The sequence below is a fragment of the Miniopterus natalensis genome, chromosome 4 (genome assembly GCF_054644295.1).
Source record: "Miniopterus natalensis isolate mMinNat1 chromosome 4, mMinNat1.hap1, whole genome shotgun sequence".
NCBI classification, from domain to species: domain Eukaryota; kingdom Metazoa; phylum Chordata; class Mammalia; order Chiroptera; family Miniopteridae; genus Miniopterus; species Miniopterus natalensis.
The window spans coordinates 11,838,537-11,865,667 of record NC_142084.1 but is presented as its reverse complement, the minus strand read 5'-3'; the positions used below and the strand labels follow the sequence as shown (position 1 = coordinate 11,865,667).

General features: G+C 41.6%; 1 protein-coding gene and 1 pseudogene across 1 annotated transcript in view; one reads left to right on the top strand and one right to left on the bottom strand.

Annotated features, from left to right (window-relative positions):
• LARS1 (leucyl-tRNA synthetase 1) overlaps positions 1 to 20,073 on the bottom strand; it is a 51,822-nt gene extending 31,749 nt beyond the window's left edge. Inside the window, exons 1-12 of the mRNA XM_016202920.2 lie at positions 20,002 to 20,073; positions 11,805 to 11,923; positions 9,901 to 9,988; positions 9,397 to 9,477; positions 7,222 to 7,359; positions 5,568 to 5,729; positions 4,900 to 5,012; positions 3,969 to 4,032; positions 2,595 to 2,662; positions 2,262 to 2,487; positions 939 to 1,026; positions 781 to 857 (exon numbers count right to left, since the gene is read on the bottom strand). Coding sequence (XP_016058406.2) covers positions 781 to 857; positions 939 to 1,026; positions 2,262 to 2,487; positions 2,595 to 2,662; positions 3,969 to 4,032; positions 4,900 to 5,012; positions 5,568 to 5,729; positions 7,222 to 7,359; positions 9,397 to 9,477; positions 9,901 to 9,988; positions 11,805 to 11,923; positions 20,002 to 20,007 — 1,230 coding nt within the window. The 5' untranslated portion in view covers positions 20,008 to 20,073. The remainder of the gene's footprint in view (positions 1 to 780; positions 858 to 938; positions 1,027 to 2,261; positions 2,488 to 2,594; positions 2,663 to 3,968; positions 4,033 to 4,899; positions 5,013 to 5,567; positions 5,730 to 7,221; positions 7,360 to 9,396; positions 9,478 to 9,900; positions 9,989 to 11,804; positions 11,924 to 20,001) is intronic.
• Positions 20,074 to 21,787: 1,714 nt separating this feature from the next.
• Positions 21,788 to 22,232, top strand: LOC107529466 (large ribosomal subunit protein eL33 pseudogene; annotated as a pseudogene).
• Positions 22,233 to 27,131: the final 4,899 nt, after the last annotated feature.

Below are 27,131 nucleotides of genomic sequence, written 5' to 3'. Positions count from 1 at the left end.
TGTTTCTTTTTCTTTCTCTCCCCGCCCCCCCCTTCCACTTTCTAAAAAGGAATGGAAAAAATATCCTTGGGGAGGATTAAAAGAAAAGAAAAAGAAAAGAAGCCATCAAGCTGTGAAGACATGGAGAAACTTTAAATGCATGTTGCTAAGTGAAAGACATCCATCTGAGAAGGCTAGATACTGTATGATTCCAACTACATGACATTCCGGAAAAGGTAACAGCATGAAGACCAGAAGATCAGTGGTAGAAGGGAGGAGAGATGAACAGGAAAAGCGCAGAGAACTTTCAAGGCAGTGAAAATGCCCTGTATGGAATCATAATGATGGATATATGTCATTATACATCTTTCCAAACCTGCAGAATGTACACCACCAAGATCAAACCCTAAGGTAAACTAGGGATTTGGGGTGATTAAGATGTGTCAATGTAGGTCTGTCTTGGTAAAAAACATACCATTCTGGTGAGTGATGTTGATAATGTGGAGGCTATTCGTGTGCTGGGGCAGAGGGTACTTGGGAACTCTCGGTACCTTCCTCTCAATTTTGTTGTAAACCTAACACTGCTCTAAAAAAATAAAGCCTTTTAAAAAAAAAAAAATTCTACGAAACATTATATTCAAAATTCAAACCACAGGAAAATACATAAACATCAAGAAAGAGGTTGGAGATTGCAGTTGAAAGTTACAGGCCTGGCTCTTTGGCCCAATCCCGCAGCGCAGCTCAGAGGCACCGGACCAGTTAGGTGACGAGCAAACAAGGATGTGACACTCAGCTACTCGCCTGCTTCTTCTTCAAGTCTCTGAGGGCAGCCAAATCGTCAGGGGAGTCCGAGGGAACACTTGTGACCACACCAGTGCCTTATAAAACAAAGCGTGGAGCTGATGAACACCGCCAGGCGTGATGACCACGGCATTTCGACGCAGAGGCAGACCCCTTACCTTTAGCCTCCTTAATGGTGAGCATCGGGAGAACGAAGATCACCTTGTAAGATGTTAAAGGCGCAGAGAGTGAAGCTCCGAGAATCTCCTGTGTACGAGAAAGGTGAGCATAAGAGGTAGAGAAGCATATTTTAACCAGTGAAGTTGAAAACACTGTTACTTTTTAAGTCCAAGATTCTAGTAGTCAAAACCATATGAAGGAAAGCAAAACTCATTCTTGTATACCAGCGAGACCAAAACTAACTGTAAGTAATTACTCAGGCAGTAAGGAAACGAGCACACCGACACACTGCTCGTGAGATCACACTTCTTGAGGGAAGCGACACAGAATACGTAACAAGGGCCACAAAAATGTTCACACAACTCAGACCCAGAAATCCAATATTTGAATTTACCTCAAAGTTAAAAAAAAAACACATGTTTTTCTTTGAGAAGTCTGCCCAATGCTGTGTTAACATGGGAACAAATAAAACTTTAAATGATAGAAAAATTATTTAATAAAATATGAGACCTTCAACAAGCTAGACTACTATATATCCATTTTAAATAACTGGGAAGACAAATTGAACTTAAAAGATGTGTCTAGTTTCTCTTAAAAAAATTCAGAAGATCCAACAATATTGGACCCATATTGTTATATGCAAAAATGGCTTATAGCTGCTTGTTTAGCTGAGAAATGAACTTTTCGGTTCCACAGTTTCCACCCATCCCACTTTATTTGTACAGATAAGCTGCTTTTACAGAACTTACGGTGATATAGGTAAAGGCTAACTACTGTAAGGGTATGAAAGGCTGAAAGCTATTTTTAATTTATACCACCCAGAATTTTTCATTTTCCTCACTGCAGAATCTGCTCAAATTAACATGGAAAGAAGTTGCATTAGAGACAGTTAAAAATTTGTGTCATTAATACTGTTCCCAAAAACTGCTCAGACGGAACAACATCAGGTACTAATGAGATGTGAGCACTGCTTATAACAGAAAAAGACAGGAAACAATTCAAAATACCCATGACAGCGAATGGCTAACTAAAATGTGGTGCAGCCAAACAGTGGAATACCTTGGCAGGAGGGGGTGAGTTCTCACTATGAAATGGACATGAGGGAGCCTTCTGGAAAACTGGAATGTTCTCTATTGTGATTTGGGTGATGCTTACATGAGTGTATACACATAGGAAAATGCACCAAAATACACACTTATGATTTACACATTTGACTATATGTATACCTCAATTACAAAGTGTTTTTAAAATGCTTTTTCCTCAATCTTCACTGTTGAAATTTTTCCTCTAAATGTATGCACTAAAATTGCTACCCAACTTACCTCTCCCATTAATTCCTTAACAACAGGCACCACGCCACTGTCTTTGGTAAAACCCTGGTATGACATATTCCTGGCAGCTCTTTGGGTGCAAATGAATATATCACCATTCGTCGTCTCAAACCCAATGTACTTCATATCAGGGCGAACCCAGCAGTTTGTCTGTCCAAACATGGTCTCAGGTCTAAGAGTAGCAGCTACCAAGAAGATATTTTTCCCTTTCAGGCCACTAAGAAGGAAAAAGACATAGTAAAGCAAAAAAAAAAAATGTTGTGGATTCTATTGCAGCTATCTGATATTCAAAAAGCTGAAGCAGTAACTCTTCGGCAAACCTACCTTAATTTGGATGGGTATGGTTCAAGCACTTTCAACTTGATTAAAGTATATTCCTGAGGTCCAACACCCTAAGCAAATAAACAAAACAAAAACTGAGGGGGAAAAAGACTTGGGTTACACCTATGTAAGAGATCTAATTCAAATTTCTAAAATGAGTCCCTGCATTGTTAGACTAATTTTTTCTTCCAATGAAGAGACTGCCAGTGGTGTCTGATCGTATCCACATGGAAGTCTAGTGCGTGAGAAGTGAGCTGGGGGACCACCCTTCAGCCCCACAGGACTGGCAAAGAAGACCCAGGCTCAACTAAATAAGGATGTTTGCTGAGAGCTCCCTTGAGACAAGACAACAGAAAAAAAAAGGTGTATCAGAGTAATTAATTAAAACAGGGGTTTTGCCAAAATGAGAATTAGAAGATAGCAATACCACAGAGCAGTCATCACAGACATACACTGGGCCAGGGGTCAGAAGATGTGCATCAAAACCTAGCTTGGGCCCTTACTAGCGGCTTGGCCCAAGGGAGTCACAATCTCTGTGAGCCTCACACGGGATTACCATGAGGAACACAGAAGATAATGGATGGGAAATGCACTGAAAAATTATAATATACTGCTGCAATTTAGGACATTGCTACCACTGACTATACAAAACTTAACAAAGTCAGTAAACTGGGCCTTCTGAAGTGTCTCGAATCTTCCCAATTTTTGATCAACTCTCACTTCTATCCAAAGTGAGGGCTGATTTTGAAAAGTAGTCACTAGGCCCTGGCTGGGTAGCTCAGTTGGTTAGAGCATCGTCCCCATAAACAAAGGTTGTGGGTTCGATCCCCAATCAGGGCATATATAAGAAACAACCAATAAATGCATAAATAAGTGGAACTACAAATCAATGTCTCTCTCCACCCCTTCCTTTCTCTCTCTAAAATCAATAAACTGAAAATTCAAAAAAAAAAAAAGCAAGAAAGAAAGGTAGTCACTAGACAACAAATGTGTTCTAAGGGGGAAACAAACAATGACACACTCATTGGGACTCCTAAGTTCAGATCCTGGCATTGCTGGTTTACTGGACCAACGCCTCAGGCAAATCATTTACCCTTACTTCACTCAATTCACAAAATTAGGAAAAATTTACTGTGTGCTTTTCTACCACAAGCTGAGGCAGCTGGTCCAGGACCACTCTTGGAGTAGCAAGGTCCTCGGCAAGATACAGGTCCCTATAATGACATTCTGCCTCCCTCTTCACCGTCACCAGGGTATCACTACTATTCACTTTAGCACTGGAAGAAAGTTATTTTTTAGGCTTCTGATCTACTTTTTAAACTCTATGGCCATATAAAAAATTATTAACGATAACGCCTCTATGTCACAAATAAATACCTCTCCAGTTTGTCTGTCATGATCCATACAAGGCTGTCCATCTTTTGGAGAATAAATAGTATACCTAAAAAATAAGCAAGTGACAGATATTACTGTAATATACACGTTTTAGCCTACCATATTTGCCAGTGTTGCTCCTAACATCTTACAATATTTCTTCTAACTAAAACTTCTAACTGAGCAAATGTCTACATCTATTATTTATGCTTTTATGGGCAGTTCTTTTTCGTTTTTTAAATAACACTTCTTTTTTTCTTTTAATTTTTTTTAATTGATTTCAGAGAGAGGAAGGGAGAGGGAAAGACAGAAACATCAATGATGAGAGTCACTGATCCACTGCCTCCTGCAGGAGGAGCCCGAATGGGATGGAGCTCCTGCAGGGATGGAGTCCAAAATATGCCCTGACCCAGAATCAAGCAGTGACAGCCTGGTCTATGGGTCGAAGTTCAACCACTGAGCCACACTGGCCAGGCTATGGGCAGTTCTATTGCCAATCTAGTTATTTAATGAAAGATTCCTGCCTTCATCAAAAAAAGTTTAAAATTTAAATTCACTTATGAAATGCAAATAGCTTTTAATTAATCCACATAATCAAAGAAGAGAAACAATTCATAGAACAAAAGAATAAACTAAAACACAAATAAAATTGTTATTTCTCTGTTTGGCTGGGAATACTGAATAGAATCTTTAGTAAGATCATAAAAGCCAACACTCCCATTCTCCCTGGTTCTGGTTGTCATAAACACTAAGCAGCTCAGAGAAATTAAGATGCTGGCCAGGCAAAAACAAAACAAAGGACACAAGAGAACAAAAAGAAAGAAAACATAAAAAAGAGAAAGGATAAGAGAAAAAGGTAGGCTATGGGGCACTGAATTATAATGCAAGAATTATATGAATTTTGCTTTTTTATACTGAAGGACAACAAACTCACCGTTTCCCAAATTTAATTTTGCTTCTTTCTCTTAATGTTAAAAACTGCCACCTGACAAACGAATCATAGTAAGGATTAACATCAGTGGTGATGAAGGAACGTCGCCAGTCTATCTACAGGAGAAAGGAAAAGGTAATTTTTGAGTTTCATATAGTTTCTATGAATGAGAATTCCTATGAATCAATTATTTACTCTTCTATTCTTTATTTTCCAACTAACAACTATATCAAATATTAAAAACAAAATTGTTAAGCTTCACCTATTAAATATATATCACAATTATTAATCTTTAATGTGTATTTTTAAACACACACATTTATATATTAAACATATAGGAATTGTAATAAATTAAAAAGGAACATTTAAATAACACCTTTAAGTATTCCTCAATATTCAAGTTAGACTTAGGTTCCTTCATATTCTTTGAACAGAATTCCTTCTTACTAAATACTAATATATCGACATATATTCCAATACAACAAATACCAAAGTATTTTATTGCTCACAAAGAGGCCCATTAGGTTCTAACCTGACAGTATGAGTACCAAATCATTAGAGGAATTCAGGTGAAACATATTCTAAATTAAGAGGTGGTCCAAATCTCATGGAATCACATAAATACAAATGTGTTCCTCATATTTTCGTAAACTACAGGGTTACAAGCATACCTTCAAACCCATTCTCTTCAGATCCTGAATAGCCAGTGGTGGGAAGTAATCAAGCCAATGTTCAGCTTCAGAGAATTTGACTATCTCGTTATCAGCCAGACCGAGAGATCTCATAATGCCCCACTGGTATTTAGAAGATCCAGCTTTAGCAGCAGCTTTACTCTGAAAATGACCAGCAAAAACACACTCCATCACAGAACAGCCAGCAACTTGGTAACAAATTCTAGGACCACAATAACTGTAAGTGAATAATCCCATTTGGTAACTTTTTAAATTCTAAAACAATGCTGTTGGTATGTCAGAAAACTGCAGGATTCAGATGTACTATTTTGCGTGCCAAAGCGTACAGGACTCTGACACTAAGGAAAACTACCAAATGGGTGGAGCCATGAAGAACCATCATCACAAAGATAAGATCTCGACACCAAGCCTTCCTATTTCCTTCTCCCAACATCACATGCTTCATTTTTAGTTGTGATAGCTTAGATCATACTCACAAGAGTTTGCTTGTTTTCCAGTCTTTACCAATATCAAAAGGGCAACCAAATACCAGGGGTTGGAAGTAGGCAAAAAATTAAACTATAAAAAGGCAGGACAAGGAATTTTGGAGGTGATGGAACTACTCCATATGGTACAGTAGTGGTAGAAACATGACTCCACGCATTTGTCAAACCAACACAGCTCTACAGCACAAAGAGTAAATTATTATTATTTTTTAATATATCTTTATTGATTTCAGAGAGAGGAAAGGAGAGGGAGAGAGAGAGAGAAACATCAATGATGAGAGAGTCACTGATCGGCTGCCTCCTGCACGCCCCTGACTGGGGATCGAGCCTCAACCCGAGCATGTGCCCTGACCAGGAATCAAACCCCGATCACCTGGATCCCAGGTTGATGCTCAACCGCTGAGCCACGCCCACTGGGCTCAAAGGGTAAATTATTTTTAAATGTCCATCTTTTAAATCATTTTACCTTTATGATCTAGTTTATTTTCATTTCTGACTAATAGTCGGTCACCATATGGCTTCTCTTTTATACCTTTAGTTACAGGACTTCTGTTCAGCTAGTCTTCAAGTTGTTCTCGAGGGCAGCTGATCTATAATTTAGTTGTGATTTTGGTGTGATCCTGGGAGGAGGTAAGCACAGCATTTACCTACTCCACCATCTTGACCAGAAGTCCGAGGGTGAATTTTTTTAAAAAATCAACTAGAATGTTGGAGGAACCGCGGATATAATAAATGTATCTAATTACATTATAAAAATATGACATAACCACTCTGAAGGGATGGGAAAGAAAGGAGCTATGTAAGTAACTTTGAAAAACAGTGTGTTAACTAAAAGATAAAAAGAACTATATACAAACACTGTCCTTTAGTTAGTAAAACTATTTCTCCCAGGGTTATAGGTTAGCAATTCTTTAACTATTAACACATCAAGACTGAACAAAAAAATAAATATATTGTAAATAATGAGTCAGGTTTCTTGCTGTAGAGAAAAAGGGAGACTAGAATGCTAGGAGTCCCACGGAGCTGCGATGGAGCCGGCACCGTGAGCTTTTTAAAGACATACATACTGTGCTGGTACTTGGAATGAATAAATCAGACAAGCATAAATATAAAACATCAACCAAAGTAAGTATCGCCAGCGACCATACCTTCTTCCCCTTGGCTTTATCCTTAATGATTACGCCTTCCGTCCCGGCCCTCGCTTCCTCCGCCTCCTCTTCCTCCTCTGGGAACTCAGGGGGGCACCCATAGAGCTCCAGTTCTCTCTTCAGCTTATCGGCACATGCCTGAACAAACAACATCACAGACAGCAGTTTACAATTCAAGGGAGAAATCATCTGGGGGTTTTTCTTGCTTTTATGGCCAACTAAAATTGACTGTGGAATTTTTGCAATATATCTGTATCTATCTATCTATCTATCTATCTATCATCTATCTATCTATCTATCTATCTATCTATCTATCTATCTATCTATCTATCATCTATCTATAAGTGGATCATTACAGAAACCCCAAATGATGCAAACCATGTACCCCCAAATTCACTAATTTATAAATTAGTATTTTACTTCATTTACTCAGCAAGACACTCAATGTAGTAGACTATATGTTAAGCATTCAAAGTACAAGGATATGTAAGATGTAACGTGTTATTATTCTGAATAACGACATTAATAATAGCATTTCTCAATTTATTGATTGTCATATATACTCTATTAGTCACCATCACAAGGAGGTATGAAGTTAGAAAAAGACACAGAGATGAAGTGATTTACCCAAGCTTGCCAAGCTAGTAAGCAGCAAAACTAACACATGAACCCGGGCTTCCCACCCTAGTTCTCAGTTATACCCTAAGGAGTGGGCTTCCCACCCTAGTTCTTAGTTATACCCTAAGGAGTCCACTGTCAAAAAAAAAGCTGACCCCAAGTAGACAGCGTTAAGTTATTTAAAAAACACAAATATAGAATTGTGAATTCTAAAAAGGGAGTGCACTCTTTTATGCAGAAGAATTTCAGTTAATAAATCAGAAAAGAATGATACCATTTTACAACCACCAATTCAATAACTGAAACAGACAAGGATCATCAAAGGATGCAAAAACCTTGGGTTATTGGGAACCAGATATTCAGAAGCTTACAAAGTATTATTTTCCTCCCTCCCCCACAGATCAATTTTTAATTAAAAAAGGGGGGAAAGTCACCTTTAGAATAAAGAAATCTGGTGTGTATTAACTTAGTATCACTAAAATAGGACAAAGTGCCATTATATGCCTTTTGATATGATACGTGGGACGTATACACCTCATCAACGTATTCTTGTCAAAATGTTTAACCCGAATCTAATCATGAAGAAACAATAAAAAAATTCACTCAGATTATGCGACCTTCTATAAAATAACTGGCCTACATTCTTCCAAGATATCAATATAACAAAATGCAATAAAATAAGAAGTGAAAAACAGCCAGAAAGGACATTTTGAGACAATTTAGCAACATGTAACTAGACATCAGATTGAGACAATATTACACCAGTGTTAAATTTCTCCGAGGGGATAATGCTACTGTGATAATGTAGAAGATGCCCTCACTCTCAGCAGATTATGCTGAGGTATTTAGGGCTGACCCATCATGATGCCTGCAACTTACTTTCAAAGAGTGCATAGAGAAGGCAAGAAAAAACTATGCATGCACCATACGTGTGCTGAGAGACAGAACTACACTACGCAAATGTTAATACTTGGCAACTGTAAGTGAAGGGTGGATGGTGCTCACTGTACTATCCTTTCTGCAGGTTTGACAGTTTTCAAAATAAAAGGTGGAAAAATAAAAAAAGTAAGTTAAATTTCCCAACCCTATGACATTTAGGGAATCCTTTCAACTCTAGTTTTCTGGCCTGTTCTTTATTAAAAATTATTTTTAATATAAATTTATGACAAATGAAGACATTTGCAAAAATGATCAAAATAGGGTACAAGTGTTTTTATTACTTTATGCCAACATCCTATATATGTCACAAATGCTCAAAACACTGCATATTTTACTTGGTCATAGTTACTATGTAATTCTAAAACCAAAATATGAATCTATAAGATGACAAGAAGATATCAAAATTACTTAGAAATCACTTAAACCTTAATATGTGCCCTTTATTTAAGCACTTCTTGAAATGCTTTTTTAAAAATGTAATTTTCACCATAATAAATTCATTTCAAAAAACACTTTAATATAGCAGCACTTGAAAATCCTGTATCGAACCATTGAACTAGATATTTCCATTTGGTCTAAGCCAAAAAGAGTAGAAACCAATCCCCAAAGCAATCTTACCTTAATAGGCATTCCAGTACAGTGTAAACCAAAGGGGAACAGGCAAATTTTTCCTTTCAGTCTCTGGTACCCTACTGCAAACTACAGAAAGAAAATTAAATTTAAATTACAAATTTAAATGCTAGTTGAACGGAAAATGCTGACTTTTCACAAAGGGCATCAGTTCAGTTTTCCTCCTCACATCCACCTTTAAAACATCACCTAAATTTTATAGCCTTTCCAAATTTCGAACCCACTATCCCTTTTGTGTGTCTTTTCACCAACCTAGGAATTACCTGTGCACATACAAACCTAGACCCCTGCAGACATACACATATACACACATAGTATATGCAAATTAAATATAAACATTAAATTACTTAAATATAAAAATTATGCTTAAAATTAAGGGAGTCTAAATTCCCTTAACAGGAAATAAATTCTATAAATACTAGTTTCTTCCAGTTGGTATTTATTAGAGACCTGCCGTCCCATAACCCATTATAGTAAAAGAGGGAGCTTTACCTCACATTTGGATAAAGAAAACGTGTGTCCCAAGTGCAGTCGCCCGTTCATGTATGGATACGGGAAGGAGACGAAGAACTTGCCCTTGCTGCAAAACCACCATAGGAAAGAGGCATAAAGACAGGAAAATGTTAGGTTCCTCTTACAATGAAGGAGCATAATGAAGGAAATGCTTGCTTTAAATAATTTGTTTAAACTTTCAGTTATTCAAAATTAAATTTATATACCCCCGAATTAAAAGCTCTCTAAAATTAGAACTTATTTTTGAAAGAATAAGACATTTATAGGTGGCTATTAAGAAATAAATATACTGCCCTGGCCAGGGAGCTCAGTTGGTTAGAGCATTGTCCTGATATGCCAAGGTTGAAGGTTCGATCCCCAGTCAGGGAACATACAAGAATCAATCAATGAATGTATAAATAAGTGGAACCAACAAATGGACAATGTTTCTCTCTCTCTGTCTCTTCCTCTCTCTTTCTAAAATAATTTTTTAAAGAAATAAATATACTTGTAGATTTCACTTAAGCTAAAATGTGGAATAAAGGTAAAATACTAAAAATTAATTTTCTTAAGACTCTTAGGCATCTGAATAAACTTAATGTTTTACTGATTAAATGAAATTTGTTTTTACTAGATATATAAAGCAATTCAAAGTCCCTCAGGTAAAATAAAACATCCTCAGTATTGCATTATATGTTGTAAATTCATATAAAAAGCACCTTTTAAACCTGTTTAGTATATTATATTCTTTTATCCAATCAAGTGTATCTAATAAACATATATGTTATGTGGCACAATAAAATGAACACCTGTAAATGCACCATACAACTTTGAACCCACCGAAGCTACCTATGTGTTCCTCCCCACTCTCTCAGCAGAGATAACCTGTAGTTCATTTTCTTTCACTGAACAAAGCAGCTTTTTCAGTTCACTTTGGATTGCTTTAAATTTGACCAAAATTCTAGAACCAAATAGAAGCTTCAAATTATAAAGTATAGCACCAGAGATTTCATATTATAGCAAACTCTCTTAAAAAAAGCTTCTGGTAGAGTGGAGCTTAGTAGAAAGGAGGGTAGAGTTTAGAATCAGAAAGCCCTGAAAAGAAGTCAAGGCATGTCATTTCCTAGCTATGCAACCTTGAGATGGTTACTCAGCCTCTCTGTGCCTCAGTATCCTCACCTATTAAATAGGGATAAAAATATTGCTAACTTTAAAGGGTTATTAAGAAGATTAAATGAGAGTTTGCATGTAGAAAGTGGCATATTTCCTGCTGCCTTGGCATTCTGAACAATAGGTGTTCAATGTTAGCTATTATTGTTATCAACGCATTTCCTCAATTCTAAGAAGCACATTTTTCTGCATTTCAACATATCTGAAATTGAGATGCATCTTATAATTGACACATGTATTTATTGTGGTACTGTTTTGAAGCAGTTATTTTGTTTTTGTTTTTCCCCAATATCACATCATTGTGTATGGTTTATCTTATTATCAGTGATTCTTAACACCGAGGCCCTACAGTATTTATGAAATAAGATCTTCAATACACAAACCTTTCAAAATTTATATTTTGTATCCGAGAAGACAATTATCACTATACTATGAATCTCTCTAACAGAAGGATTTCCTTTTACCAGTCAGCAAAGATAAAACTTCAAAACATCCCCTTTGTCTGAATATGAAAAACTGGTTTTTAGGAAAAACCTATATGTAGAAAAATATCCTTTAAGAATTCTGTAAAAAAGATCCTATTTTTAAATGCAGAATATGGAAGTCACCTCTCTTAGTCCATCTCAGACATTCTAAATACAGCCTGCGTTTTGTTTTCCACGGAGCAGTTTCTGCACCATAAAGCCAACTGAGTTCAAACTACAATGTGCAGAACTTTACAAACTATTACTCACCTAGCCTGCTTCTCTGAATTGGATGCATTGACCTCAAACACTTTCTCAGTATCCCATTTCTGTTGCACTTCTTTCTCAATCTTCTTCAAGAAGTCCACTTTGGCTGTTCCTTTTCTTTCCTATTAGACACAAAACAGATAGAATAACCCACTCTATAGTTCAACAGGCTTGCTTTAAAAAAAAAAATGGGTTGACACATAATTGAGCTGTTTACTGATAGATCAATTTTTCCATGGTTATCTTGAAATTTCAATGAACAAGATTAAAAATTAGTGTTATCTCGACCTGTACACTTCAGACCTCAAAGGGATGGTTAAAGAATTACTTAAATATACAAAGAGCTTTGAAAGACTTTTTAAAAATTAGATACTATAATGTAACACTGTTGTCAAATGTTCCTATTTAGTTAAAATATGTAAACACAAAGGTTGGCAAAAGTATGTTTACAGTTGTAAGTATGGAAAATAATACACTAATTAATAAGTAATAATACAAGAATAAACTCTGGCCCTGGCTGGGTAGCTCAGGTGGTTAGAATGTCCTCCCGATATGCCAAAGTTGTGGGTTCAATCCCCAGTCAGGGCACATATAAGAATCAACCAGTGAATGCATAAATAAGTAGAACAACAAATTGGTATTTCTCTGTGTGTGTCTCCATGAGTGTCTCTCTCTCCTCTCTTCCTCTCCCTCTATAAAATCAATCAATAAATTAAAAAATAATAATAAACTCTGTATTTCACATACTGACAACTGTAAACCTACCTTTGCCTCACCCTGTACTTAGTAAATAAAGTACAGGATGGAGCAATGCCTGCTTGCCAAGCTGCAATCATACCCAGCAAAAGAGGGCATTCAGGCCCCAAGGATAGATTAGAGGTGGCATGGTCTTTGGGGGGGGGGGGGGGGGGAATGGTCTTTTTTTCAAGGAAACTAATGAAGAACTTCTTTCCAAAAGGTTATCAGACTATTACTATGAAGTTAAAATGAAACAGAATGGCACACATGCCTCTAGTATATTGGATCTGCCTGGCAACAGTCCTATCATCCCGTAAGCCACCCTTGGATGAAAGTGACAAAACATGCACCATCACTCTACCTCTAAAGAAAGAAGATGGGTGCAGGGGTGGGGAATGTCCGGCTCACGGGCTGTAAATCATTTGGTGTGGCCCTGCCAAGGCCTCAACAAAGAGAAGCAGTTCCAGCCATCACACTAGGGGTGAGTTAATTAAATGTTTGACCAAATCTAGCAGGCTAATTTTTAAGCTGATAATTTTGTATGGCCCAAAAATGATGTTATAAATATCCAAATGGCCCTTAGCAGAAAAACAGTTTCCCACCCCTGGGTTAGAGCTTCATTCTCAGTGTGTGAATCTGTTGCAAAGAATGGGCTGCTTATAGTAAGTGTGCTGATAGTGGAGTGGAACACAGCACTTAGGGAACAGGCTGGGGTGAAATCTGGATACCAATGGGCCGTACATAAACCTAATTCTGTTTTGAGAATTTAATATTAGTTTCTAGAGTTTTAAAATATCTGAACTGAAATTTGATTTTCTTCCACTTCTTACCTGCTAACATTTCCAGATTTTGCAAAGAGAAAATACCTGGGTTCTACTCCCACTTCCATAACCCACTAGACAGGAGACCTTGCCAAGGCGACCTTGGTGAGAGCAGAAAACCTCCGCTTTAAGGAGGAAGGCGGGACGTTCCCCCCCGGGATGTCCTGAAGGATGTGCTACTCCCCTGGTACAATGCCTATCGCTTCTTCAAACTATTACCTCTGCTCTCATACCCCACCAGTCACTCTGCCTGGCTATGTCATCCTTCAGGATTCAGCTAATCACCTGCTTTGATGCTCCAAGAGTTTATGAGATGTCATGCTTAATGTCTCTACCCACCAATATTTCCCCTATGATAGCCCTAATCACACAGCGATGTTAGCCACAGGACTGTAAGTTTGTTCATGGTGGGGACTATGTCTTGTTTTTTATTTTATCTTCAATGTCTAGCTTACAGCAGGCTCTCAAATATTTATTGAATGCTTAAAGATTTTAAAAGAGAAGTAACACATGGCCTGTTTTTACATACTGTGGCCATAAAAAAATAGCACAGGCTAGGAACTGGGTTGCATATTTGAACCAAAGTGCTAAGCAATCTGGACTCTTTCCCAAGAATTTCCATAAAACTAACTGGTTAGAGAAAGTATTTCCTTTTCCAAGAAATAAGGCCCTGTACTCCTTTCCATTCCTGCTACTAACCACCTTCATTGAGACTCCAGATCCTTTCCCCCTTACTGCAAAACCCTCTTAACAGGTAACCTGCTTCCTCCAGTCTGTCAATATATGCTAATCCCTGTCATCAACTCTAATATACAGGGACTCCCATTTATGCCAAATAGTTATAAAATATAATTTTTAATATTTTTTTTACAGAGAAAAGGGTCCACAAAGCCAAAATACCTAGGGTCTCGTGAAGCCTAGTTATACCTTCTACCCTAGGGTCATGGGCACAGGAAATCCCACTGCGTTATTACTAAATTTACTTTAACCGGCTTGAGTTCACTTCCATTGCACGCAACCAAATGATCCTTAAGACATTTACCCAGGGGGCTTGTGAACTGGCAAGCGGCAACTTTTAAATCCTTCACAGCCAACTCAGCACCAAGTACAATGCCACAGACACAGAAGTTACATGACAAATATTTTTTGCTTAAAAATAACCATGTCGCCCGGCTGGGCATGGCTCAGCGGTTGAGCGTCAACCTAGGATCCAGGCGATCGGGGTTCAATTCCCGGTCAGGGCACATGCCCGGGTTGTGGGCTCGATCAATGACTCTCTCATCATTGATGTTTCTGTCTCTCTCTCTCTCTCTCTCTCTCTCTCTCTCTCCCCCCCTCTCCTTTCCTCTCTCTGAAATCAATAAAGATATACTTAAAAAATAAAAATAAAAAATAACCATGTCACCCTAGCTGGTGTGGCTTGGTTGGTTGAGCATTGCCCTGTGCACGGAAAGGTTGCTGGTTCGATTGCTGGCCAGGGCACAGGCCGGGGTTGAGGGCTGGATCCCTCAACCAGTGTGCAGGAGGCAGCCAGTAGATGTTTCTCTCTCCCATCAATGTTTCTCTCTCTCTCCCTCTCCCTTCCCCTCTCTCTAAAATCAATAAAAACTCATTTTTTTAAAAACAAGGACCATGCCACCCACTTTAAAGAACATGAAAGCAGCAGTCCTCACAAATTACTTAGAACTATGTTTCTAAGTACTGAGCATGCTAAGGGCACAAAGGTCTTCTCTGAGGTTTCTGCTTCTCAGAAAAACTTGTTCCTCAAACCTCACAAAGGTTGATTGTAATGAAATCTGATAATGGCCCAGCACCAACTTGTATAACTGTGAGCAAGTCGCTGGATCAATCTGAGCCTCAACTTCTTCACTGGTTATTCAACTAGGCAATTGGTTATTTTAATTAGTTAAATGGTTGTTTAACTAGATCAGAGCTCCTAAACTGTGGCACTGTTGATGTTTTGGGCCAAATTCTTTGTTCCGGGGGCTGTCTCGAGTACTGCAGGATGTGTAGGAGCATCTCTGGCTTTTTCTACCCACTAGAAGCCAGTGGCACACCCTCCAGTTGTGACAACCAAGAGTCTCCAGACCAAATGTTTGCTGGGAGACAAAATCACTCCCAGTAAAGAAACACTAAACTACACAATAAACTTTTTCATATATTCATAGTATCATGCAATTCTTAAAACACTTTCATGAACATTAATTTATTTGATCTTAACAACCTAACAAGTGGGCAGACCAGAGATTATCATTTCCAAGACAACGAATCTCAAGCTCAGATCAGCATGCTTGCTGTTAAATGGTCAAGTTGGAGTCATCTTCTGACTCCTGTTTTTGCTTTCTCTTGGTACTCTGACCACATCTTAGCTCCACCACTTACTAGCTGTAGAACACCAGACAAGTTCCTTAATCTTTTTAGGCCTGCCTTTCTCTATCTATAAAATGAGGGTAGTAATTATACCTACCTTGTATTATTATTATTATGAGAAAAGAAAAAATACACATGAAGGATTTATCGCGGTGCTGGACCCATGGTAAATGCTCAAAAATGTTAACCATGATCACAAAGAGACAACTAGACATCATGTGCTTTTTATTAGGTGTGAAAATGGCATTGTTTTAAGAGAACGTATGGCCCTAGCCGGTTTTGCTCAGTGGTTAGAGCGCTGACCCGTGGACTGAAGAGTCCTGGTTTCAATTCCAGCCACGGGCACGTAGCTACGTTGCGGGCTCATCCCGGCCCTGGTCGGGGCTCGTGCGGGAGGCAAGCAATCGATGTGTCTCTCTTACTTCAATGTTTCTCTCTCTCTCCCCCTTCCACTCTGAAAAGCAATGTAAAAATATCCTCCGGTGAGGATTAAAAAAAAGAGAACTTATTATATTTTTTAAAAACTTACTAAAATATGTATAGATAAAATAGTACACTAAAAATTAGCTTAAAACCTGAGGGGGCAAGGATTCGGGTGAAAAATATATGAAACAAGACTGTCCCTGAGCTGCCAATTATTGAAGTTGGGTTATGGGTACACACAAGAACAGAATACTATTATCTCTACTTTGTTCACTAACTAGATTTTCCAAATGAAAATTTTAAAAATAAATTTTTTAAAGTTTGCTACTATCGTTATTACATTACATCCTCAGGTCCCTCTAAAAGGCTGACATACTGTGTAACTCAAAGGGATTAAAACTGTCAAAAGCACTATAAAATAAATATTCCTATGATAAAAAGAAAATATTGTTTCCTCTTTACAATTAAATGATAAAATAAAAACTAATGTTCTATTCATGCTATTCCATGTTTACTGACTCGCACAATTTACTATTGGTAAGGTTTCCTCTGGAAAAAAGAAAACTTTCCTCATGGGAGGGTGTTTGCAAAAGAAATTCCCCAATTAGTTCACAATTAGGAAGAGCACAATGATTAAGAATGGGCTCCTGCCTGGGGGCATGGCTCAGCGGTGGAGCATCAACCTAGGATCCAGGAGATCGAGGTTTGATTCCCAGTCAGGGCACATGCCTGTGTTGTGGGCTCGATCCCCAGTGAGGGGGGTGCAGGAGGTAGCCGATCAATGATTTTCTCATCATTGATGTTCCTATCTCTCTCTCTTCCTCTCTCTGAAATCAATAAAGATATATTTTTTTTAAAAGGGGGGGGGCTCCAGAATGGGACCAAATTAACCAAATTCCACCTCTCCTCTTAGAAGATCTGATGCCTTATTTTCCCCATTAGTAAAATCAGGATAATGACAGCACCTACTTCATAGGGTTGTGCTGACAGAATAATCAATCGATACATTTTAGCTATTATTATCATTGTTACTTGTTTTTTCCTAAAGGGCTCTCTTATTGAATTCTCCCAAGAAAACTAACCAATATCATGACAGTGTAAAAGATGAATATTTTCAAAGGCCAAGAAGCGAATAAAGTGAAACAATATCATCTGCCATAAACAGTGCCAGTTTCCTTATATAAAACTTTAAAAGAAGGGGGAGCCCGGCCGGGTGTGGCTCAACGGTTGAGCATCGACCTAGGATCCAGGTGATCAGGATTCAACTCCCAGTCAGGGCACATGCCCGGGTTGCGGGCTGCAGCTGATCAATGACTCTCTCATCATTGATGTTTCTCTCTCTCTCTCTCCCTCTCCCTTCCTCTCTCAGAAATCAATAAAGATAAAAATAAATAAATAAGTAAATAAATAAAATAAAAGAAGGGGGAAATGTATTAAGGGCTTATAAATTGAAAAGCCCATTCCCATTAATGCCAATTGAAAAAAAAAAAAAAAGGACCTGCAAATTGCACTGGCTAAGAATACCACCAATGTGGGATGGGGCTGGTGTCGAGGCATTGAGCAGCCTGGAACAAAAGAAAAGCACTGGACCAGGAACCCGAAGGCCTGGTTTTTCCAGGAAAGCACCACAGCACAGTGATTGAGAACGGAGTCAATCAGTTCACGTTCTAATCCACTTTCATCACGTACAGTACTAGCTATGTCAGTTACATTCCCTAAGTGCAATGTAACTAAGTGGGTCTCTTCATTTGTAAACTGCAGAGAGTGAGACTGTCTACCTCAGATTAGTGTGAAGATCCTATGAGATAGTGCAAATAAAACACTAAACACAAAGCGTAACACCTACGAAATGTTATTGACATGATTAGTCTTAAGTCTGCTACAATTCCAATTTCAATAATTCTTCAACCCCACTGAGAACTACTGATCCTGACCCCTTCTTCACTAATCCTTAGACCCCTCCCACCCCAGGTCTTCACTTCTATCCCTTAAGCTCATCTGTAGAATCAATCGCTCCTTTGCCCTTGTCTTCATCATTCTTGCCTAACAAACTCCAACCCTCCTAGGCATTGCTCCGCATCTTCAACGGATAGCTGACAACCGCAGGAGAAAAAACACTTAACCATGCTGACTAGTCTGGATTTTTTTATTTTTTTATTGACTGATTTGAGAGAGAGAGAGAGGGAAACATCGACTTGTTGTTCCACTTATTTATTCATTTACTGGTTGCTTCTTGTATGTGCCCTGACCTGGGATCAACCCACAACCTTGGCGTATCGTGAGGACGAGCTAACAAATCCAGCTACCTGGCCAGTGCGGATTAATCTCGATTTAATTCATGACCACTAACTTCAACTGATGCCCAGCAATACTACTATTTTCTGAGACCCAGTTAAGTCACTCCAGTTAGTCACACCGGTGCTCCTCAAACTGAAATGCACACACTGGCCAGGGGGATAGCCGCCAGCCACGCGTGACCGTGATTTTAAAATTGCATTCAAAGTCAGCCCTGCCGTTGCACTCGCCACATCTCGAATGATCCACAGCCACGTGCGGCCGGTGGCTACCAGATCAGCCGGTGCCCAAGTTCTACTGAAAGCAGTGCCTTAGACAATTATTCCATACCTTCTCTCCCTCCTCTAACCTCCAACCCGTCCCCTCCCAGCCTTCCTTGTAGCCGATAATCTTGGTGCCTAATTCCTCGAGGAGAGAGAGGGTGAACGGGAAATTTCCGCAGCCCTCCCCCCATCACATCGACCGACGCAGAGGCACCTGTACCCATTTATTCTGCCTTCTCTCCTATTACTATAGACAACTGTGGCCCTATTTAACCCCTCCTCGGGTGCACTGGCTCCCGCGCCTCCAGCGCGGCTCAGGAACCCCGCTCCTGCAAGCCTCCCTGCAGGAGCTCCCCCGAGCGTGCAGGCACCGTGTTAGACAGCCCTCACCGCGCTCCGCCGGAGCTCCCCCGAGCGTGCAGGCACCGTGTTAGACAGCCCTCACCGAGGACCCCACCCCGCGGCGTCCCTCGACAGCGCGCAAGGCGCCCGCACTCACTATCCCCAGCCTCCCTTCCCATTCTTTCTTGAACGCCGGGCCCACTCTTCAGTCAGCAACCTGCATCCCCCCCCCCCATGAACCCTGCCCCCCAACTCACTCTCTTCCTCCTCCCTCCTTCCTGCAGCAGCAGCACCATCATCTCCCCCTGGACAGACAGACCCCCTTTCAGACATACAAGCCTCCCCGCCGTAGCCTCTCCTGCACACCTCTTCCCCGTCCCGACACGCGCACGGCCCGCTCCCCGCCTCCTCTGGGCCACAACGCCACCTTCTCAGCGGAGCCTTTCTGGACCAACTTTGTAAAACTGCAGCCCACCCCACCCTCCCTAGTCCCGCTGCCCGCTCTATTTGTTTTTTCTCCTTTACCCCTTAGCAGCCCCTGACATATTTTACCCTATATTTCAGTATGTAGCCCACACACACACATATAAACACCACGAATGCAGAGATTTCTGTCCGTTTTACCGGGACGCGCTCGATGTTTTGTTGAAAGGAGGACTCGAGGTTTATCTACTCCGGTTTTAGAAACTTCGGTGAAGGAGCAACACAGGACGTTAAGGAGTCTGTGAAGTTCAAGACAGTTCCTGGCTCAGCGGCTATCTAGGAAAGGCACATCCTCACAACGGACACGTCTTAAGCGTGGGGGGCAAGTCCCCCCTTCCCCCCGTCTTTAGAAAAGGATTCTTCCCAGCTGGACAGCTACCGCATGCAGCCTCTAGTTTTTGCAGAACACACACATCAGTGGGTTCTAAGGCCCGGCCAAGCGGACTCTCGTCCCGAAAAACTCACCGCCATGGCGCTGCTCAGTCGGCAATGCAAACCCACGACCTCGGCGATCACCCCCTAAAGGAGCAGTTACCTCCTTTACCCCTCCCTCCTTCTGGGAGCACGGAGGTCTCCCAAGATAGTGAAGCACACACGCCTGATGAGGCAATAGCCGGCTCACCAATAACTACCACCGGGTGCATCTAGTAGCCTGCTGGGAATTGTAGTTCCAAGGCCGCTAAACACCAAGTCCCAACAAGGCAGTTGTTGACTACAATTCCCAGATAACAACGGGGCGCCGGAAGTTGATCCGATAGGCCACTCTAAGATGACACCGGTAGTGATGTCGCTGGCACCTTGAACTACAAAGTCCATGATGCAGTTCGGAGTCGCAGACAGACTGAGGTGGAGCCCGGAGCCTTACCTTTTCACCCTCTGCTGGCTGGGTGTCTGTCAGGGTGGCAGGATGCAAAGTCTATTAGTCTTCAGTGACAAGTGCTAATTATGGCTTGCCACTGTGCAGTGGATATTTATTACAGCTGGTGGCATTCAGCAGCCCAGAATTTAGGCATTTTATAACCATTTATTAACAATCTCCATTTTTAAGAGAGAGGCTGGTAACCTACCGGCTCCCAGTGCCAACCTCAGACTATTTCAGCTGTGCTGCCATCCGAGGCTGAGCTGCCTGGTGGAGGGACCTGGAGAGTGTTATGCTGAGTGCAATAAGCCAGGCAGAGGAAGACAAGCATCACGTGGTCTCGCTCATGTGGAATCTAAGGAACAAAATAAACTGATAAACGGAGTAGATCCAGAGACACAGAAGCATGGGACAGACTGAGGGGTCAGAGGGAAGGTGGGGGGGGGGGGATTAATTAAAGGATTTATATGCATAACCCATGCACAGAGACAGTAGTGTGAGGAAGGCCTGGGGCAGGAAGGGGGGGTACTGGGTGGAGGGGATCAATGGGGGGGCCAAAAGGGGACATCTGTAATACTTTTTGACAATAAAGATAAATTTTTTTAAAAAGAATTCCATGCATTGGTCATTCAGAAAATAGGAGTTATGTAGGTCTACCAAATGTTGACACATTTCATTAAATAAATAAACTTAATCATTAAAATTAAGTTCTTCAGTCGCACTAGCCACTTTCCAAGCGCTCTCTATAGTTTATGTGGCTAGTGCTTACCATATCATCAGACAGTAATAGAACATTTCATCATCAAATAAAGATGTGTTGAAAATGGTAATTCCCCCTGGCCAGACAGTTCATCACCCTGGCAGGTTCCGGGTTCAGTCCCCCGTCAGGGCACATACAAGAAGCAACCAAAGAACGTATAAATAAGTGCAATAGCAGATCTCTCTCTCTCTCCTTTCCTCTCTCTCAATTTTTTTTAAAGATGTTTCTACTTTTTTTTTTTTAAGGTAGTGATCCAAGGCTTTACACTTTCTGGTGGTCAGATTAGTTACTCTCACATACATTCATTTATTAATTGAGTCAACACTTATTAAGCATCTACAAAGCGCTTTGGGGGAGGGGGAAACCCAGAAGTGTGTCTTCCCGAAGGACTATTGGGGAATTTTTTTTAATGAGGAGGGTACAGGAAACATAAATGGTGATGGATGGGGACTTGGCTTGGGGTGGTGACCACACAATACAGTGTACGGATGATGTATTTGCAGAATTGTGCACCTGAAACCTGTATAATTTTGTCAACCAATAAATTCAATAAAAATAAAAATGTAGAATTTTATCCTAGGAAAAAAGAAAAATTTTATAGAAATAAATTTAAAATTATATGTGTAATATGTATGTATATTGTGAAACAAACTCAAAAAAAGTCTGGACTCTTTTCACCATCTCGCAGCCTGTGGAGACCTGCTGGGAACAGGACTTCCAAAGAGGCAAATACGTCTGAGAGGCTGTGGTCCAAGGCCATTTTTGCTGGCCATTAGCGGAGTCTCTCGAGCCAGGGGGAGCACACAGCTCTTCTTAAAATTGAAGGTGTTTATGCTAGAGCTGAAACTGAATTCTATCTAGGCAAGAGATGTGCTTACGTGTACAAGGCAAAGGACTACACAGTGACACCTGGTGGCAAACTGAACAAAACCCAGGTAATCTGGGGAAAGGTAACTAACCTGTGCTCATAGAAACAGCAGCATGGTTTGTAGCAAATTCCAAATCTACCTTCCTTCTAAGGCTGTTGGACACAGAATCCATGTAATGCTGTACCCCTCAAGGATTTGGACTTATTGAAAAGTAAATAAATAAAAGTGGATTTTTTTCTCTTCTTAAAAAAAAACCCGAGTCTGGAGACTTTGACTAGAAATAAATGATAATTTATTTAAGGGTCTTAGGGCTTGCAAACATAAACACAACTAGGCAATACCCAGAGCAGTCTGAAGATGAAAGAAAAGCTAAGCATTCGGTCCGGCCGGTGTGGCTCAGTGACTGAGTGTGGGCCCATGCACCAGGAGGTCACTGTCCAATTCCCCACCAGGGCACATGCCCGGGGTGCAGGCTCCATCCCCAACAGAGGGCATGCAGGAGGCAGCTGATCAATGACTCTCTCATCATTGATGTTTCTCTCTCTCTCTGCCTTCCTCTCTCTGAATTCAATAAAGACGTATTTAAAGGGAAGACAAAGCTAAGCATTCCCTCTAGAGAAGAACCAGTCAACCCCGCATTCTTAGCCCCTGGGTTGGTGATCCTCTAGATGACTGGTGGTCTGAATATCGGACGTCAGGCGGTCTGATACGTGAACATCCCTTCCTTAGTCCTTCAGGGGGTAATCAGAGGGTTACCTGGAGGTCTTACGTGCATCTAGGTGTCGGTGCAGGACCGGAAAGTTCAAAACTAAGTTCCCAGGCTCGTTAAAACAAGAACAGAATCCTTTCCTCACGCCTCGGCCTACTTTGTTTTAGTAGTGTAGCAGCTTGACTGCAGCGACTTCATTGTGTTTCCACCCTACTCACATGTACAGTTTTCAACAACTAGTTTTGAAGTACAGATCTAATGATGGTCTAACACGATGCCTGGCACGTGCTCACCCGGCGAGGGCGCAATAAAAATGTGTTGAATGAAAGGACGAAGGAAGCTTAGGCCGTAGGGAAACCTACCCGTGGCACTCCTGCCTCTGGGCTCTTACGCCCACAAACACTCTCCATCACTTTCCACACCCTCTTCCTGTAGCTACTGACCATTTAGACATGAATTCCTGACAGCCAAAGTCTGGCTTAAACGTCCCCTCCTAGGTGTTCCCTGAAGTACCCCCCTCCTGCCCTCCCTTGGGAAAGTCGTCTCCCTGAATTTTAACTACCCGTTTGTTTACCACTGACCGTAGGCTCCATGGCAGCAGAGGCTGCCTAGCACAGCGCCTGGCACGTAGTAGGTGCCTTATAAATATTTAACCAACGAATGAAAGAATCTGACTCATCAGCTTCCGATCCACATTGGTAACTGAAACTATTCATACAACAAATGTTTATTACAAGCACCTCCGAGGAGCCTGAGATAGAGCTGGGGTAGAGTAAGAAACAAGACAGGCATGGGCCCTGCCCTCGTGGAGCTTACAGTCTAGAGGGACATTCCAGTGGAATATAAACAAGTAATCCTGTGATTACAAAGTATGAAGGCTATGCAAAACCTACTTCCCTGCCTCCGACGTCATCGTTTTTAATTTTCTGATTTAAGTGACTAGACGAATATTCTTCTTTCGAGGCTCATTTGGGTCCCATTCATTCAAGAAAAATTGTTTACCTTCTGCCACGGGCAGGGCACTCTGCCAGATGCTGGGGACAGCACTTGAACAAGTCACCCGCAGTGACCGCCTTGCCGTCTAGGGGAAGAGACGTGCATGAAGCAATGGCAGGGATGGGAGGCGGCCGCGGGAGCATTTTAGGCAAGGAAGGAACATGTTTCTGTCTGTGTTTTATGAACGATCCTTCCAAAGGCTTGGGAGGGAGCAAAAGCGGAAGCCGGGGGCTACTGCGATGGTCCAGGTGAGGGGTGACGGTGGCTCCCACTTTGGTGGTGGCTGTCGAGGTGGAGAAACGTGAACAGATTCCAGGGATATTTGGAAAATAAAATGTATCCTAGTCACACGGCTTTTTCATTGGGAATTGTTGGGTTTTTTGCTGGGCCATGTGGAATACCTTCCCTCGATAAGGGAAATGGAAAAGCTTGGGTATGGAGGAACGGCTCAGACAGACCAAGGTCGTGTTGGATTAGCTAGGGGACCTCGGGCGACACAATGAGCCACCCTGTAAAATAAGGGTGAGGATAGTAAGAACCTCATAGGATTGCTATGAGGATGAAAGAAATAGTATGGCCCGGTCGGCGTGGCTCAGGGGTTGAGCATCGACCTAGGATCCAGGAGATCGGGGTTCGATTCCTGGTCAGGGCACAGGCCCGGGTTGCGGGCTCGATCCCCAGTCAGGGGCGTGCAGGAGGCAGCCGATCAGTGACTCTCATCATTGATGTTTCTCTCTCTCTCCTCTCCCTTCCTCTCTCTAAAATCAATAAAGACATTTAAAAAAAAAAAAGAAAAGAAAAGAAATCGTATGTGTACAAACCTCATATATCTATCTGGAATATCGTGAGCACTTTAAAATGCCAGATATTTTTATTATTATCTTAGGAAAGCTGGTCTATAAACAGTGGTCTGATTACAATAGAAAAGTCTTACCTGTGCCCCATGATGACCCCTTCTCGGGCCTCACTGAGCTCGCTGTCGCTGTGCAAGGAGCTGTGTGGGGTCCGTCCCCAACGGTCAGCCAGCATCACCGTCATGCTTCAAAACCCCCAGAACTCTGCTCAGCTCAGTTGAGTCAGCATTTCTAAATTTAGGCCCATAAAGCTATACTTAGCTTTGGCTTGTCCTTGATCACTTCTGTATTTGTTTTTCACGCATATTTACCTCACTTCTCTACCCTGGCATGACGCGGTCAAGGAAGACATTGGGGGCCTTTCCTTAGACCCTTCTGCTCCGCAAGCGAGTGGCGCTCGGGGAACGTGGGTGTCACTTCCTTACGCTACTAAACACCTTCTGTTTTTAAATGATTTTTTTCTCTCCATTAGTGTTCTACCTTTACTGATATGCTTCCTGAATGGTGAACAGATTTTTATTTTATGTTTTTAATGATACAAGGAATGAATATAATATAAAAAGAAGAATGAAGGATCCTTTTGGGGCGCATGGGCTTAGCTGACCCTGGGGGTGCTGTCTGTGTGACCCTGACGGTTAACGGGCCTCAGAGGGAGGCTGTGTGCGTGGCTGTGCTAACGGGCTTTGGAGTAAGATGCTTGGGTCTGAGCCGAGCCTCTGGCCCAGGCCAGCTCTATTCCTTCCGCTCAGGACTCGGTCCTCAAGTGTAAAATGTGGGTGATCGTAATACCTACCTCTTAGGCTTGCTGTGAGCAAATGAGCTCTACCAAGCCAGGCGATCAGCCCGATGGCTGGCTCAATGTCAGGGCTCAAGAAACATTAAGCTCACGACGAAAGAAAGACAGGCAAAAAAGCGGAGAACACCGGAAGCCAGTGTGATCAGTGCTACAGTCTGAACGTCTGTGTTTCCCCAAAGCTCATCTGTTGAAACCCTAAGGCCCAATGTGATGGTATTAAGAGGTGGGTGCTAAGGTCCAAAGGATGGCGCCCTTATGAACGAGATTAGTGCCATATAAAAGAGACCCCCACAAACTCCCCTCCCCCCTTCCCGCCTTGTGAAGATACAAAGAAAAGTGTGTGACCCAGAGCAGGGCCCTGGCTCAACCCCCTGGCACCCTGATCTCAGGCCTCCAGGACCGTGAGAAATACATTTCCGTTGTTTATAAGCCTCCCAGCCTGTGGTACTTCGCTGTAGCAGCCTGGACGGACGAAGTCGGTGGTTTACCAGAAACTCTAAACCTGACTGGCACGAGCTAGGCCCAAGTCGCCGTGCTAATCAGGAAGAGCTTTATTTAGACACATGAAACCAGATTAGAGAAGCGGCACTTCTCGGGTACCAATATTTTGAGAAACCCCTCTTGCCTAATTTTCTTCTAAAGTGGTAATATTTGTCATTCTCAGGAATTAGAAATCCCTCACTCATGCTATGCTGCTCCAGACGCAGGATCCACAAGCTTCAGTCAGCCACCCTGTCAACATGCCACAGAGCATGGCAGGGAAACGTGACACCCGGGTCATCAAAACCCTGCTGTCACCACCAAAGCCATCACCGTGGTGGAAAAGTCCAAGGACTCCTTAAGGAAGGGAGGGAGGGAGGGGGGCCTAGAGAAACAAGTAAAGACAACCAGTCACGTATCATTGAGATTCTAATTTCTGTATTTTTAAAATGTGTTCTGTGCACTTAGGATGTTTCCGATGCCTATTTTTACAGTATCAGTGAGGTCAGAGAGGTCTACGCTACATAAGTTGGGGCCGCAACCACGGTTCTACTATCTTTTCTCTTAGTTGCTCTGGCCCCCAGTGTGGCAGCCAGAAGTCAGCATCTTCCTAAGTCTGCTCTTCCCCATAGTGCTGAGAGCATGGGCACTAGGGTCAGGTTGCCAAATATCTTGGGGTCGTCCTCGATTCCTCTTTGTGTTTCATGCTGACAATGTGTCAGTGAAACTGACTGAGCCTACCTTCCGCATGTATCCAGGATCCAACTTTTTCTCACCATCTCTTCCACTGCGAGTCTAGTCCAAACCACCATCAACTTTCACTTGCTTTATTGCCTCCTAACTGGTTTGCCTACCTCCACTTTTGTGTCCTCCAGTCTGATGACCATAAGGCAACCATAATGATCCCATTAAAAAAAAAAAAAAAAACCAAAAAACTAGATCAGATTATTTTATCCCGCTGCTTAAAACCTTCAGTGTCTCTCAGTCTCACTCAGAATAAAAATCCAAAGTCCCTGCTGTGGCCAACAAAGTCCTCTGTGACCTGGCCTCTACCTACCTCTCTAACCTCTTCTATTATCGCTTTCCTCCTGGCTCACTCTGCTCCAGCCCCATTGCTTCCTCCTCTTTCCTGAAACATGTCAAGGGGCTGCCTCAGGGTCTTTGCACTTCCCTCAAAGGTCCCAATATCCAGACCACTGCTCAGAGTCCCTTTAGCCTGCTCATCATTCTCAATCTTCTCATTTTGCCTTATTTTCTTTAGAGGAATATTCC